This window comes from Tupaia chinensis, unplaced genomic scaffold (genome assembly GCF_000334495.1).
Source record: "Tupaia chinensis unplaced genomic scaffold, TupChi_1.0 Scaffold144262_1, whole genome shotgun sequence".
Classification (NCBI taxonomy): domain Eukaryota; kingdom Metazoa; phylum Chordata; class Mammalia; order Scandentia; family Tupaiidae; genus Tupaia; species Tupaia belangeri.
This window is the reverse complement of record NW_006204120.1, coordinates 3,062,693-3,080,111: the sequence shown is the minus strand read 5'-3', so window position 1 is coordinate 3,080,111 and position 17,419 is coordinate 3,062,693. Positions and strand designations below refer to the sequence as shown.

General features: G+C 41.2%; 1 protein-coding gene across 1 annotated transcript in view; it reads right to left on the bottom strand.

The window, feature by feature from the left end:
• Positions 1–17,419, bottom strand: part of GTF2F2 (general transcription factor IIF subunit 2) — a 197,642-nt gene that overhangs the window by 178,663 nt on the left and 1,560 nt on the right. Inside the window, exon 2 of the mRNA XM_006166506.3 lies at positions 575–648. Within this exon, the coding sequence (XP_006166568.1) occupies positions 575–648 (74 nt within the window). The remainder of the gene's footprint in view (positions 1–574; positions 649–17,419) is intronic.

Here is a 17,419-nt window from a genome sequence, read left to right as displayed (position 1 = left end):
CGTCCTAAACGCTCTTTCGCTAGTGTATCCAGCTCTTGAGCACCTACTCACAGGCTGTAGAGAGGATGGAGGGAAAGGAAACTATATACTGTTTCACTGCCATTGTGTTGTACCAATAAACATGGCAAAATATTTACACATCCCATGTCTAGGAAAGAGGGTGTGTGGATGTGTATGTGTGCGTGAGTGCATGGGCACGTGCAAACACTTCTCCTCACACGGCACCTAACCATCTTTTAATAAGCCTTGACATGGGGCCAGCAGGTGGCATGGTGGTTAAGGGCACTGGACTCCCACGTGGCCTAGCGTGGTTCAAGTCCCTGACCAAGCAACTTGCTTTCTCACTCCCCCACCCCATGCCGACTCTGCTCTGTCCCTCTGGTCAAATTAAATAAGTAAATAAATATAGTTAAATAAAAATGACAAAAACAAAAAACAAGTCTTCGTATGCTCATTACTTCTCATATTCCAAACAAATTCTCTATCTGACTGAGAATTATAGTCACATTTAAAAGCACTTAGGAAAATTTCAAGAAACAGCTTTTAAAATGTCAGTAATATTTAAATAACTTACTTGGCAATCCGCAGTTTCCCAACTTCACCTCTTCCAGGAGCTTTAGCCCACTGCTGTGACAAATATTTAGGAACCTAAAACGAAGACAGACACCAATAAGACGATGTTTTAGATGTTAACGGATCTTTTTAAACACAAAATGCTTGTTTTCTTTTCTGCCTCTAATAACTGATCATTAATTATCAGTTCTCATTGCAGTTTTACATGATAAGGGATAATAAGACACGTAAGATATAATTTTAGCTCTCAAAGAGCTGAAAGTCACTCTAGTTGATGGCACAAAACTAACACGGCTTAAACAACTTTACAATAATGAAGTGCTAATTTATGTTCCCAAGTAAGTCTAATAAAAGACCAGAGAAGAAAAAAGCTACCAGAAAAAGACTTCTCATAGGAGGATAACACTGATGACAGCAATATTATTTAGAAATACCACTAGGTTTAGGATGATTTCAAAAGTCAAGTTTTATTATGTGTAAGATTGTACCTTGGACTACTATGATGTCAGATCTGCTGAAATAATATAAAGTGTAGTAATATTAGCTAGCATTTTCATAATAGTGACACTATTGAAAGCATCTTTCATTGAAAACACATTTAATTCTCACATCTCTATGAAACAGATATCATTAATGACTACACCCTCCTTTAACAGATGATAAATCTGAATATATAATTTACCTAAGGTTGTATAATTTGTAAATGATGGAGCCAGGATTCAAACTCAGACAGTCTGGCACGAGGGTCTAGGTTCTTAACCAATGTATTACACTGTGTCCATAATTGGGTATATACAATCAGAAGGGTTTCTATTCTCAAAAAGGTAACGGAACAGTACATGCTGAGTCCCTACTCTGTAGCTTACCTCACTTCAGCTAAGAAGTCTGGACACAATAATCAGTAAGACACTGTTAACATTCCATCAAGGTTATCATATTAGAGGTAAATGAAATACTAAAATGTGGGCCATCATGCCTTACTCGAACAAAGTACTTGGTGAGTGTTGGGTATCATTCTTACTTCTCACAGTAATCCTGGAATGATAACATGAATCAGTGATGGTTGCTAAAGCTGGGAAGGAAAAAATTCTACCTAGCAAAATTTTAATTGAAAAAAAAAAAAAAAGGAAGTCTTTGACTATTAGTCAATAAACTACAGGACTTTGGATACAGTACAAATTCAGGAATAGATCCAGCCACAGTGGTTTACTCTAGAAGATGTAACTTACTTTGAAGCTCAGACTACAACATGGGAGGCTCAGGTTCAATTCCCAGTCAGACCTAAAAAAGCCAAGTTTGCTAACTGCACTATTTACCTGAGAGGCTAAAGCAGGAGAATCAAGACACAGTAAGACCCTGGTACTCAACTAATCATTCTCTCTTATTAAATAAACAAAAAATTTCAGGAATAAAAGGATCAAAAGAAGACCCTGAATGGTATCTGTTCAATTATAGGTTGAGATCCTTAACCTAAACATCAAAAGCCTGAAAAGCTCTAAAACCCAAAACTTTCTGAATACCAACATTACACCACAAGTGGAAAACTCCACACCTAACTTCATGTGACTGGTTCCAGTCAAAACACAATACAAAGCATTGCATAAAATTACCTTCAGACTATTTGTATGAAGTGCATAAGAAACATAATTGAATTTCATGTTTAGACTTGCATCCCATTCCTAAGATAGCTCATCAATATCTCATCATAAACTTGCAAATATTCCAAAATCCAAAAGAAATCTGAAATCTAAAATAATTCTGTTCCCAAGCATTTTGGATAAGAAATACTCAACCTGTATTATACACTCGTCACACTCAAATTTGCTGACAACTACTGTGTTTCAGACAATATACGAGAAGTTGGAGAGAGGAGGAGGGAAGGGAACGGACAGTGTCAGATACCAAGTTAGATATTTTATATGCATTATTCTAGTTAAGCCTTGCAATCACTCTGCAAAATCACTACCATTCTCCTCGTTCTATAAATGAGAAAACTTAGGCTCAAAACACTGAAATAACACACCCAGTACCAGACACAAGACCTGACTCCAGATTGGTCTGGTGTTCTTTTGGCTATCCCACGCTGACGCTCATGAGAGCATGTGGGCTGAAAAAGAGTATTTAAAAAAAGATCAAAAGGAATGAGTTTTTTTGGAAGATGCCACATCTTAACAGAAATTTCAACTACACTGCACTCCACTCATTCAAACTAGCTTAGAGGGTGTGTCAATCTCCTCATGGTAACCCTATCTACACATTAGTTCTCCATTGATTATGAGGGGCAGAAAAATCACTTAAAAAGAAAGGATCTACTGACCCAAGTACCTAAAAAATACCAAAGGTCATGTAGTTTGAGTAAGGGTTCAAATTATGTCACCAGGGCTCTTTCACCATCTGGTAGCTCTCTTCTCCCTAATGTTGACTCAATTCTTGGACAGGTTTCTCCCTGTGCAGCAAAACAGTTAGCAGCTTCTAAAGAGCAGCAGACTCCCTTCCGAAAGTCTCTAGCAAAAACTTGTGACTTGTGACGCTGACTGGGTCATGTGCTCATCCCTGGATACATCATTGTACCCATTGTATCCACTGACAGCTTGAGTGAAAGACATCTTTGGGGGGAGTCGTCAACACCATCAGAATCACACAGACTGGATGGGGGAATAATGGTTTATACAAGCAAAATCAAGGTGTTGTTACAATGTTAAAGTGGATACTGGTTAGTTAAGGTAGTTAATGTCCACAATATTATCAGTCAGGCCTAATACAATTAATCTGAACAAATCCTATTACAACATTAAGTAAAACCTTTGAGGGACCAGCAGATGGCGTAGTAGTTACATCACTGGATTGCCACATGGCTGACTGTGGTTCAAGTCCCAGACTCAGTGACTTAAAAATCATGCTGAGTGTCTGTGTGTGCGTGCCCATGGTCCTGCGAGGAAAATGGAGGAAAAGAGACTGCAGTGTGGTCATCCCCCCGGGGAGTTATTTTTTACTTTCCCTCTCATTGTCTCTGTTTCTGTCTCTGTCTGTCTCTGTCTGTCTGTCTCTCTCTCTCTCTCTCTCTCTCCAGCAGGCACACACACCCTAAAGCAAAAAAATCTAATTTTTTTTTTAGGAATAACAGAATGGGGCCAGAAGTTGGCATGGTAGTTAAGGGCACTGGACTCCCACATGGCTGACTGTGATTCAAGTCCCAGACCTGGTGGCTTGTTTTTTCAGTTTCTCTCTTGCTCTCTTTCTCTCTCTTTCACACAAACACACACACACAGTTGCTCTCTGGTGAAATTTAAATAAATTTTAAAATGGATAAATAAAGTTAAATAAAATAATTCTAAAAAATAATAAAACCTTTGAATTGTTAAACTGTATAGAATTATTACCTTACGGTCTCAATCTTGAAATCTGCCTAAGTTACCCTTTGCTTGTTGCTTTGTCTTTGAATTTTTTTTAGTGGTGTCTGCTATAGGACACATGCGCTCGCCAGAAAGACAAGAGACAGAGACAGAAATTACCTCCCCGGGAGGACGGCCACACAGCAATCCCTTCTCCTCCATTTTCCTCTCAGAATCTTGGGTACACACGCATATGCATCTAGCTTGAGTTTAAGCCATCAGGTCTGGGACTCGAACCACAGTCAACTACATGGGAGTCCAGCGACATAGTTATTACACCAACTGCTGGTCCCTGTCTTTAAATTTTTAACTTCCATGTCAATGCAAAGGAAAAACTTTTTTCTACAGACCAGTCTCTCAATCAATCACAAGATACATTCCTTAAGGAACAGATATAGTCTTTTTTTCATAATATTCCAAGATATTGATTCAAAAAAAACTATTTTTAGATACCTAACACCTTTGCATTATCAATAATGGTATACACCTTCCATAACCTGCATTTAATACAACCATTCTGACCGCCAAATCCTGAATTTTCGGCTCTCACCTCAGTACTTCAGCAATTCTGTCTTTCCATTCACCGACTCTAATGAACAATTATTACTGTCCCCCACCTGCTTATGCCCTCACTTCTCTAATGAACCTAAATTTCATGGTCCACAATTACAACCATTTGTTTGCTCTCATCTCCCTTTTTCACACCGAGTTGAGTTAGACCCACTCACTGTGCTTTTCTTTTTAATGAAGTCTTGTGTTTTTCCTCTATGGTCTGGTTAATGTGCAATATACACCTCTTACATGTCTCTTAAAAATTTATGATTTTTTTTTTGGAGAGTTGTTTTTTTTTTTTTTTTTTTTTTACTATAGGGCGCGTGCACTCGCCAGACGGACAGAGAGAGACAGAGAGATAGAAAGAGAGAAATGAGAAATCACCCCCCAGGGGGGATGGTCACGCTGCAATCCCTTCTCCTCCATTCTCCTCTCAGGATCTTAGACTGGCTTAAGTTTTAAGCTACCGGGTCCGGGACACGAACCGCGGTCGACTACGTGGGAGCCCAGCGACACAGCCATTACGCTAACTGCTGGTTCCCAAGAATTTATGATTTTTACCGATAAGGCAGGAAACAGATACTGAGCACAAAGACAGGGTAAAGACCCAAGATGGAGTCACAGTGGCTAAGTTTTCACAGCTAAAAGCAAGATGCATTGAGACTCAAAGCAATTGTAGCTAAGGGCAACAGTTTCTATTTAGTAATTGTATTCTAACAAGAAAGCTATGGTCTGCTGATCCAACCAAGAACAGGGTAATAAATCACTCAGACTACCATGTAACTATTTTCTAAAGTCCACTTTCTTATCAAAGAGGCTGCCCATTACCAAGACTGATGGATAAAAAAACCCTCCTTTCCAGTCCTTTTTCTGCAACTCATTTGAGTCCCCTTTCACTACACTGGAAGTTTTTTCTCCTTCCCTAATAAACTCTGCTTTACTCTCCTCTCTATGTCTGCATCTCTAAATCATTATGAGCATAGGATGAGAATCAACATGGGTGTTGGGTCTGATCACCCAGCACTCCCATGTCAATACCAGACTGGCAGAACCTCCATCTATCAAAACCAATCTCTACTTATTAATTTATTCACTTATTTTATTGAGTTATTTCTCCTCTTCCTCCATCCTTATACTTGAGCATCTGAAGAAAAACTCCCTGTCCTGCTAGCTAGTCTCACATTAAATACATGACTATGAACATCAAGCATTTAGTATGCCTGGCAAGTTAACTAAACCTCCATAGTCAAGTCACTCCCCATCTCCAGAAGAATGTTGTCTTCACTTCTCAAACCTGTAACACCTCTTCCTTCTGACTCCCTCTGTGCTGACAACCCGACTTCCTTTTCCCTCATGGAAAGATAATCCAAAGAGAATTTCTAAATCTACCACTTAGCCACAACTGGGTTATTTCACTCTGCTTTCCTCTTTTAAAACAATGGATGGGGGCTGGCAAGTAGTGTGATGGTTAAGGCACTGCACTCCCATGTGGCTGACTGTGGTTCTAGTCCCAGACCTGGTGGCTTGTTTTCTCTCTTTTTCTCTCTGGTCAACTTAAACAATAATAATAAATAAAATTAAATAAATAATTCTTTTTTAAAAATGGATGATCTACAATCGCCCCCTTAACTTATACATTGATTTTTTTTTTTCCCTGTTACTAAATCAGAGATATCTTTCCTTCTATCCTACTACTTCTCTCCTCTACCCTTTAATCATTCCCATTAGGACAATAATAAATAACAGCAGCTTGCAAAGGCCTCATCAAATGTAGCACTATTAGGCACTAGTTAGAATACAGAAACACAGAGCCTTAAGAAGTGCCCACAAATCCTCTTACTTTGTAGCATTCACCAAACTCAAAATAAAATGGGAAAAACAAAGATAAAAAGTTGCAAGCTGGACACCTTGAGGTACTTATCTGACTAAACAAGGGTCTAACAAGTAACAGGATAAAGGGGACCCTGCCCTTGCCTCCCTTGCCATTGACTTCTCTTGTCTATGGAATGTATCTTTTTTTCCCAATAAACCTTGCGATTAGCTTGTTTCCTTGTCTTTCAATTAAACCTTGCGATTAGCTTGTTTCCTTGTCTTTCGATTATTTGTTAGGATGGGGAAGCACAGACCATATATTTCTCAAGCTAACAGCAAGACTCTAGGATGCCCATCCGCTGACACCACACCTCTGTCTAACCCCCTATCTGTAAGTGGAAGCAGAACTTGTGACTCGTCTACCAAAGGTGATAGGATGTCACTTCTATGATTAGGTTATGAGATTGTGGCTTTTGTTTTGCTTCTCTCAGTGTTCTCTCAATTTGCATCCTTTGATGAAGCAATATGCTATGCTGAAGAGAAAAAAGAAGAGAAAAACACACTAAGGCAGACCCCAACAAAGAGCCAAATAGGGGGACCAGCAGTTGGTGTAATGGCTATGTGGCTGGACTCCCACACAGTCGATCACAGTTCGAGTCCCGGACCCGGTGGCTTAAACTAAAGCCGGGCGCGTGTAAGTACGTGCCCAAGATCCCAAGAGGAGAATGGAGGAAAAGGGATTGCAGCGTGGCCATCCCCCCTGGGAGGCGATTTCTTGCTTTCTGTCTCTCTGTCTCTCTGTGTCTTTCTGGCGAGCACACGCACCCTATAGCAAACACCTCTCACCCCCAAAAAAAGAGCCAAATAGGAACTTAGACTCATAGTCCAACACCCTGAAGAAACTAACTTCTGTGATCATGAACTCAGAAACCATTTTTCCCCATTCAAGACTTTAGGTGAGAAGAAAGTCCGTGGCTGCAACCTACGAGAGACTCAGAAGCAGACTACTGACCTAAGCTGAATCAGGACTCCCAACCCACACAAACTTGGAATAATATGCATTGTTTGAAGCTACAGAGTCTGGTTAACAGGTTATATAGCAGTACTTGTCTAATAAGAGCAACGTTCAGAACATTCGTGGAAAATGCACATTATGAAAAAACTATGCCTGAATTTCGAATTTTTTGAACCAAAATAAACTCAAACTGAATTCCACTTTTCTATTAACTTTAAGACCCCTCCTATGCTAAATGACAAGAACTCCCCTAAATGTTTTAAATACGTTAACCATTTACTTCTCACACACATTATTTTTTCCACTTTACAAATGAGGAAACTGAGGCACCAGGAGGTTGACTAATTTGCTCAAGATCACGCATTTAGTAAGGGCAGATGCTATAATCCCTCACACCCACTGTAACATTTCTCCAAACTCCATGAGAAAGTTGTCTGTAAAAGCTATCTACACTTACGGAACCAGCAGTTAGCGTAATGACTATGTCGCTGGACTCCCATGTAGTCGACCACAGTTCGTATCTGAGACCCGGTGGCTTAAAACTCACACCGGGCGTGTGTGCGTGCGTGCCCAAGATCCCGAGAGGAGAACAGAGGAGAAGGGATTGTGGCGTGGCCATCCCCCCAGAGGGGTGATTTCTCGCTTTCTGTCTCTCTGTCTCTCTCTGTCTCTCTGGCGAGTGCACGCGCCCTATAGCAAAAACCTCTCAAAGAAAAAAAAGCTATCTACACTTACTCCTCTGCCACTTTGATTTAGGCTACCTTTAGACAAGCTGTCCTCTCCACCACACCGCTAAAATGGATTACAGAGCTACTGAAGACCTCCACGTTGCCAGCTCCATGCCAGTGCTCATCTTACAATGCTCCAACGATACGTGCAACTAGTTATTTCCTCTTCCTACGAACACTCTCTTCACTTTGCTTCTGAGTCATCACCTTCTCTCCATTTTGCTCTACTTCTCTATACTCTCTTACCTTTCCAACCTCTTAGCTTCAGAGAGCCCTGGATTCAGTTCTCAGACCTCCCCTCTCGTCTACACACACTCCTCTTAGATAATCTCATCCAGTCTCATGGTGACACGTACCATCTGTGTAATGACAACTCCCAAATCTCGGCTCCTATATCCAACTGCCTACTCGAACTGTCTGAATATTGAGTAGGCTTTATATTTAGTAACATATACAGTCCACACTAGAACTCATATTTGTCCCTCATAAACCTGTCCCTCCTACAAATTCCCTTATTTCAGTAATAGGCGACTCTATTCTTCCAGGGACTTGGGCTGAAACCGTGGAGTCATCTTGAATGTCTCCTTTTTTCTAACACTGCACATCCAATGAACTGATAAAACCTGCGAACTATATCTTCAAATTATGTCCAGATTCCAGTTCCTTCTCACCAATTCCAAGTTACCATCCTAGTCCAACCCGCCAGCATCTCTTGTATAATTACTGTAATAGCCTCCTGGTTTCTTTGCTTCTACTCTTGCCCATACACAGTTTACTCTAGTACAGCAGCCACAGTGATCATCTTAAAACCGAAGGCAGACAATACTGCTCTGCTCAAAACCTTTCTATTTATTTAACAGACACAGAGCTTACTATGTGAGCCAGGTCCTTTTGCTAAGCACTTTACAAATACCATTTCATTTCATCCTTACAACAACCCTATCATGATCCCACTCTGCAAATGAAGAAACTGAAGCACCAAAAAGTTATAATTTGCCCACAGTCTAACAATCACCCAAAGTGAAGCCAGGAGCCTACGCCTGGCAAGTCTCGTTCCACACTCTATGGCCATAACATCATGCCACCTCTCTATGGCGATGGCCTTTCCAACTCACCCAAAATAAAAGCCCTATAATCTCTTAGATGATTGGGCCCCTCTGCTATTCCATGACCTCATCCACTGCTACTCTCCTTCTCACTTACCTAACTCAAACCACGGGGATCGCAAACACTCCCAGCATATTCCATCTGAGGCCTTCGATTTGCTGTAGCTTCTGTCTGGAATAGGCTTTCTACATGTATCTGCAGGACATGCTCCATAAACTCTCTCAGGTCTCTGTTCAAGGACCATCTTTTCAGTGAGGTCTTTCCCCACCCTAATTAAAATAGCATCCCCAGTTACTTTCTAGACACTTTATTATCCTGCTTTGTTTTTCTTCAGAAAGACATCATCTGTAATGTATGTGCTTGCTTATTGTCTGTTCTCTCTACCTGTCTGCATAGGCTGATTTTGTGTATGTTTTGTTTACTATCATATCCCTAGCATCTAGAATAGTACAAACAGAGGTATTAATAACGATATGGTTAAAGAAACTAAAGAAACGCTTGCTCCTGTTGATGGCAATGTCACTAATATTGAAATATACCTACAACAGAACTTCACCTTTATTAGTTTTTTTTCGATGATGAAAGAGAGAGAGAGAGGGTAACGGGGTCCCATAATGCTTCAATCCCCTTCCCTAGTCCTCCAGCTCCTTAGTATCCCAGGTGCACATGCCTGGCATGTTTTTCAGGCTAATCCAATGTATCCAAATTCACACTTAGCTATGTGGTATTGAGCCTTGCAGGAAACAATACTACTACTGTGCAACAGCAGGTGTGGCCATAATCTTCACTTTAATACACCTCACTTCCTCCTCAGAGGGAAGCCTTAGCTCAGAGAGCTATCTTATAGTAAGGGGGAAGAGGAAGAAATGTCCACAGTAGAGTGGGGCATTTTCCAATTTCATGGCTACTACTTCCCCTCACTGCTACCCCCTTGAAATGTTATGATAAAGGGAAGACAGGAATGTTTTGGAGCCTTGGAACTCTTGGTCTAGACCATACTTTGTCAATCCGTTTACCAGATCAGACTTTTTTCCTGTAGTCACACTGGTAGAGACTACAAGTTAGGCCTTCAAACAGCCAGAAAATAGTTCTATGTGAAATAACTATAGATCATACATTAAAACAAGTTTTAGGAGTCAAATTCAGTACAATACATTGTATCTAATACAAGCAAATGCTGACTTAACAACAGATTGTGTTCCAGATGTTAATTGGTAAAAGCAAGTTTGGAGCTCACACTGCACAGTCATTATAATGAAATTGCAGGTTCCTAGGAAAGCTCAGCAGCTTAATTTTGAAGGTTGCTAAGGTATTAAAAGGTAGAATACAATAACATATTAATGGCATAACTTTGCACCAAGAGCTTATGGAAACAGGCTTCTCAGAAATCCTAGTCCATTATGTCTGAAAAGAGGGAGAGAAAGGAAAAAATATATATATAATATATATGTCTCCAAGGTTCCACAACATTCTTGTCCACATACCTCTCATGAGTTACCTTGTGTTGTTTCCACCATCTCCTCAGGAAAGTCTCCATTGACCACCCCTCAGTAGGTCAAATTCCTTTGTTATTTACAGCTGCAGAACAGTATTTCCTGCGTCAGTGTTCTCTGTAACTCTTTTCATTAGGCCTGATATTTGATTCAATGCGTATGACCTGTATTGGGGCATGAATCCCAGTTTACAGAGTATGGCCCGTGTCGTTTTTGCTCACTCTAACGGACTCAGAGCCTAACACAGAGGCCGACAATCACTGAAAGCTTGTTGGATGAATCAATCCACCCCTCTACACACTCATGTTGGACAGTCATAAGATCAAGCCAAGGCACTAAGATGATAGTGCAAATGTCACTACCCTAAGTTTCTTTGCCAACTTTGCTTCATCAAATATCTAATTCTCCAATTACTGGTCTCCAGTGTCCTATTTCTCTAGAGTACAAGCAAACTCAGGGCACTATAGAGGACACTGTGACATGACACTCATTTTCCTTTTTAAGGCTGAAGGCCTTATTCCCCTAGCTACTGGAGTGTGTGGCAGACAGACAGCCTTCAGCTGTTTACCCCTCTTTGGCACTGCCACCACTGAAGAGACCCCTTGCCAATGTCACACCCTCTTCCTTGGACAAACCACATCCCATCCATTGGTGGATACAGAGTATTACCTCATCCCAGCTCAGAGCAGCTAAGGCAGGCTCCCAGTGGAATCATCCTTGGCTTCACTGGGACTGCACCAAACCCACTCCCCTATACTGCTTAAGTCATTTCCTGTCACAGGTGCTGAGCCCAAGAGGGCTCCCTAATAAAGCCCTACAAGCTCATCTCCACCTCAGAATAAAGTGCCCAGGGAACCCAATCTATGACAGGCATTGTTTACTCAAAGTTTTCGCAAAGTTCAAGTTACGGAGCTGACAACGCCAATAACACAGAAATTCCCACCTCACTTTTGTACCTGCAGGAAGATAACACATTAAAGAGACTCCGGGTTGAGGGACAATAGAAACTCCCTATGTCTGGCATAAGCTTTGTAGCCAAACAGACCTAAATTTGAATCACTATTCCACACTTGGACTATATAATTGACTTCCCTCTGCCTCACCTGTATTGAGAAAGAGAAAAATAACAAGGACCTACTTCATAGGTTTGCTTTGTAAAATACTTGGTGTATAAGAAGTGTTAAGTTTCTTTTTCTACTGTCTGTAAGGTTTTGGAGAAGATAACCCATTCTAGTTCTACCTCCCCTGGTACATAGCTTTCTCTTTGGCCTCCAACAGGTAAGTGCTTGCCTGTCTGAAGAAATAGAACTGAGCTTGGTGGCCTCTGAAGTGGTGAATGACAGATTCACATTCACAGAGGAAGATGTCCATCCCTGATGTCCTGATCCTGTCCAACAACATTACTCAAAATGCTTACAAGAGGAATATTGACGGGTTAGAAATTCATCTTTCTGTTGGCTAGAAGGCAACTGGTTAGATCTAATGTATCTCTCATCAGTACCTCCATCTCTCCACCTCCAACACAAAAACAAAACAAAAACAACTCAGCATTTATCATTCATGATAAATGATATTCATGATTTAGAAAAATCCCATACCTAGTAACTTTACCAGGTTTATCTCCTCCCCTTCCCTATCATGTACGCTATCCTCCAGCCAACCATAACTCAAGATGATTTTTCCAGAAGTCTAAATATTAAAAGCCAGACAGGCCAGCCACAGTGTGTGTACAGGTAATGCCAACACCTGGGAGGCTGGGGGCTGGAGGTTCCGGTTGGCACCTGGGCTGACTCGAATACACCAGGTATGGCTACGCAAACCTGGAATCCTAGCTAACTGAGAAGCTGGGGTGGGAAGACCCCTACATGGTGAGACCCTATCAAAAATACTGTCTGTAGAGAAAACGGAGTCAGGCTCCCACACCTCCTGCCTTAACATGCTTAAAGAGCCATAGAGTAAACAACTTATGTTACTAGTTGTACTGTGCTTATGTCCTTGCTATGTAATTATGACTTTGCTGATTTATGCCACTGCTGGTAATGCACATGTACATGTGCAACAGGTTGGTTTTGGCAATGAGACACTGCTGTTTACAGTCCCTTTAAGAGAAAGGTACCCGGTTGGTCCACCAGCTAGATAGCCGGGCTCAGCTCGGCCTCGGTTCAGCTAGCTAGCCCTGGTGCCTCTGGCTTCACTAGGTTTTGGCTCAGCTCAGCTCGGCTCCCCACACTGTGAGTTCTAAGAGGGAGGAAGTGTCCAGTGAGGGTTCTCCTTGAGCGTTATAAGCTCCAGAAGGGAGGAAGAAGCACTTTGCAAGCGCTGGTAGAGCTTAGTATGCTCCTCCTGAATTAAACAATAAATAACATGACATCAATGCCTCTCATCTTTTTCTAACTCCTTGCGCCTCACAAAACACTGTCTCAGTCAGTCAGTCTCTCTCTCTCTCTCTCTCTCACTCACTCTCTCTCTCTCTCAAGGGTGGAGAAGGAGTGTGGAGAGTGGGGAGAAGCTACCAAATGTCAGGACTGTGCTAAAAATATTTTAAAGCATCATCCAATGTTTAAATCGTGATCTGGTATAGTATGTGGTAATAGCATGCCCAGTTGGAAACCTAACAGTGTAATAGACTGAGCAACGCATGCAGGGTAGTGCAAACTACAAGGGACTAGCTCTCTGACAAGGTAAAAATTGTAGTTAATTATGTTTTGGCAGGTGACAGCTACTGCAAAGTGTTAAATCCAATCATTCTACTATCTGTCAAAACTTGTTTGGATCACTCTCTTGTAGATTTAAGATATTAAAACTCCAGAAATGGTATTCCATTAAGTCAGAACTGTACAGGTCCTGGATAATCTGGTAAATAATTTATTACTATATGTATTTTTTACTGACTACACTGTATTCCTCCCTAGCCTTCTTGGGAAGTTTTTTCTAGGTAATCAATCCACAGCTCTTCTTAAATATAACTTTCTCCATTCAGTGTTCCCTGTTCTGGCCAAACATTAATTTTCCCATGGGACCAGCAGTAAGCGTAATGGCTATGTCACTGAACTCCCACATAGTCGACCTCAGTTCGAGTCCCAGACCCAGTGGCTTAAACTCACGCCAGGTGCGTACGTGTGCGTGCCCAAGATCCCGAGAAGAGAATGGAGGAGAAGGGATTGCGGCGTGGCCATCCCCCTTGCGGGGGTGATTTCTCGCTTTCTGTCTCTCTCTCTGTCTGTCTGGCGAGTGCATGCGCCCTATAGCAAAAACCTCTCCAAAAATAAAAAAAAAAAAACCATTAATTTTCTCTACTCAAGATTCTGAGATCTTATATGTATAGCTCTTACTGTACTTATTTTATTCTATACATGTCTAGTGACAAAATAAATATGTAGAAACAACCCTAAATTCTGAGATATTCTACGAAAAACCTTATACATTTTGAAAAAATCAAAATTCAAACTACTTTTTTTTTTAATTTCCTTTTTCTAGGTAATCAATCCACAGCTCTTCTTAAATATCACTTTCTCCATTCAGTGTTTTCTGTTCTGGCCAAACATTAATTTTCCCATGGGACCAGCAGTAAGCGTAATGGCTATGTCACTGAACTCCCACATAGTCGACCTCAGTTCGAGTCCCAGACCCAGTGGCTTAAACTCACGCCAGGTGCGTACGTGTGCGTGCCCAAGATCCCGAGAAGAGAATGGAGGAGAAGGGATTGCGGCGTGGCCATCCCCCTTGCGGGGGTGATTTCTCGCTTTCTGTCTCTCTCTCTGTCTGTCTGGCGAGTGCATGCGCCCTATAGCAAAAACCTCTCCAAAAATAAAAAAAAAAAAAAACATTAATTTTCTCTACTCAAGATTCTGAGATCTTATATGTATAGCTCTTACTGTACTTATTTTATTCTATACATGTCTAGTGACAAAATAAATATGTAGAAACAACCCTAAATTCTGAGATATTCTACGAAAAACCTTATACATTTTGAAAAAATCAAAATTCAAACTACTTTTTTTTTTAATTTCCTAGAGGGGACATACACTTGCAGGGAGGGGAGGTAGCAGTAGGGAGAGGAAGAAAGTACCCCCCAATGGAGGGTGGTCATGCCACAATCCCTTCTCCATTTCTCCATCCTGTTTGGACCTTGGGCACAAGCACACATGCCCAGTGTTTTTCTTTTTTTCTTTTGCCACAGGGCACATGCACTCACCAGAAAGAGAGACAGAGACAGTAAGCAGTCACCCTCAGGGGGGATGGCCATGCCACAATCCCTTCTCTTTCAGCCTCCTCTTGGGATTCTGGGCACACATGCACACATTCCTGATGTGATCCTCAAGCCTCAGGGTTAGGGTTTGGCCTGCAGTCAGCCATGGGGGAGTCCAGCACTTTAGCCACCATGCCACCTGCAGATGTCATGCCCAGTGTTTTTTTCAAGCTGGTAGAGGCCAGGACTCCCAATTGCACGGTTTGCCATGTGGGATCTAGCTTTCCCAATAACCAGGTCATAGAGCTGGTCCCTCAAAGTATAAATTATAGTGGAAAATATTAATTTAAAGTTAAAAGACTTGGGAGTCAGCAGGTGGTATGGAGCGTAGGGTGGCTGTATTTCACATGGCCAGATGCACAGTTTGAGTACCAGTCCTGGCAGTTTGAAAATCACGCTGCACATGTAATGTGTTCAAAATCCTGAGAAGAGAATGGACTAAGGATTTCTCACTTTTACTTTCTCTCTCTGCCCCCATCCTTCTGTCTCCTTCTGGAAAGCACACTCACCCTATAGCAAACTTAAAAAGAGAGAAAAAGAAAAGGCTTAGAATCAGTATATGGTTCTATTTACAAGTACTGGTTAGATAAGAATAAAGATACACTTTCTAAGCAACATGTTACTTTTTTTTTGGGAGGGGGAGGTTTTTACTATAGAGTACCAGCACTTTAGCCACCATGCCACCTGCAGATGTCATGCCCAGTGTTTTTTTCAAGCTGGTAGAGGCCAGGACTCCCAATTGCACGGTTTGCCATGTGGGATCTAGCTTTCCCAATAACCAGGTCATAGAGCTGGTCCCTCAAAGTATAAATTATAGTGGAAAATATTAATTTAAAGTTAAAAGACTTGGGAGTCAGCAGGTGGTATGGAGCGTAGGGTGGCTGTATTTCACATGGCCAGATGCACAGTTTGAGTACCAGTCCTGGCAGTTTGAAAATCACGCTGCACATGTAATGTGTTCAAAATCCTGAGAAGAGAATGGACTAAGGATTTCTCACTTTTACTTTCTCTCTCTGCCCCCATCCTTCTGTCTCCTTCTGGAAAGCACACTCACCCTATAGCAAACTTAAAAAGAGAGAAAAAGAAAAGGCTTAGAATCAGTATATGGTTCTATTTACAAGTACTGGTTAGATAAGAATAAAGATACACTTTCTAAGCAACATGTTACTTTTTTTTTGGGAGGGGGAGGTTTTTACTATAGAGTACATGTGTTCACCAGAAAGACAAAGAGAGACAGAGGAGAGAAAGCGAGATATCACCCCAGGGAGGATGGCCACGCAGCAATCCCTTCTCCATTCTCCTTTCAGAATCTTGGATATGCACATGCACGTGCCCGGCGTGAGTTTAAGCCACCAGATCCAGGACGCGAACCACGGTCAACTACATGGGAGTCTAGGGACGTAACATTACACCATCTACTGATCCCAAGCAACATGTTACATTTTAGTACCACACCAAGAGAGCTGAAAATGAAAAAGACCGCTAAATGTTGATGTACTGCTTCATGTAACTTATTCTCATAACTTAGAGATGAAAAAAATCTATACATGCTCAAAATATGGGCACAGAAATCACCCTGAATGCTAACCTCAAGTGCAAATAAAACACATTCAAACTATCTGACAGGCGTGTAAACCAAATCCCACTGCCCAGAACTACTTCAACAAGAGAAAGAAAAGTTGTCAAAGGAGAAACATGGATGGATTTTAGAAAAGAAACTATTTAATAATAATTCTCATCCTCCCTGAGAAATAAAGTTTTCATAGAAGAAGTACTGGCAAGTAAGAGGAAAGATCCAACACTTCCCCGTCACACCCGGGAAAGAGGTTATCTGCAAGTCTGTTCACTTCTTTGATACATGAGATTAGAAAAAGAAGAAATACTGTGCTCCGGGTTGATATGAGGAAGCAGAGTATTTGCAAAGAAAAAAGAATCAAAATATTACAACTACCTTTTTAAAACCAGAACAAATCATCAGACTGAGCTGTATTTGTTTCTAGAAGTTGAGTTCTTTCCAGTAAAACCTGTCAACGAATCTTGACAACATTTACTGAAAAAGTTACCCTAACTCCTTGGGCTTCATAACCATATACCTATGAGTTTGTGATAATTTTCTAGTTCTGACTCTGGTTATTCTCTCCCCTAATTCATACTGAACACTGTCAAGCTTAATTTTTTCCTGAAAGAATCTTTGGCTGCCCTTCCTTACTCAAAATCCTCTAAAAGGTTCCCTGTAGACCAAAGCAGGACATTTCCATTTCACAATGTGACAATCTGGGTACGCGGTCCCAATCTTTATTTATACAGACCCTCTGCTTTATGTTCCTTGCTTCCTTTTCCAGGACACACCATGTCGATGTGTATGCATTTTCAGTCTCGCATTTCTGCTCCACTCCCCATGGTATACTATGTCCATCTACCCAAATCCTATAAATCCTATAAATCCATTTATTGAGCATTTACTGTGTGCCAAGCACAAATACAAGATTCAGTCTCAC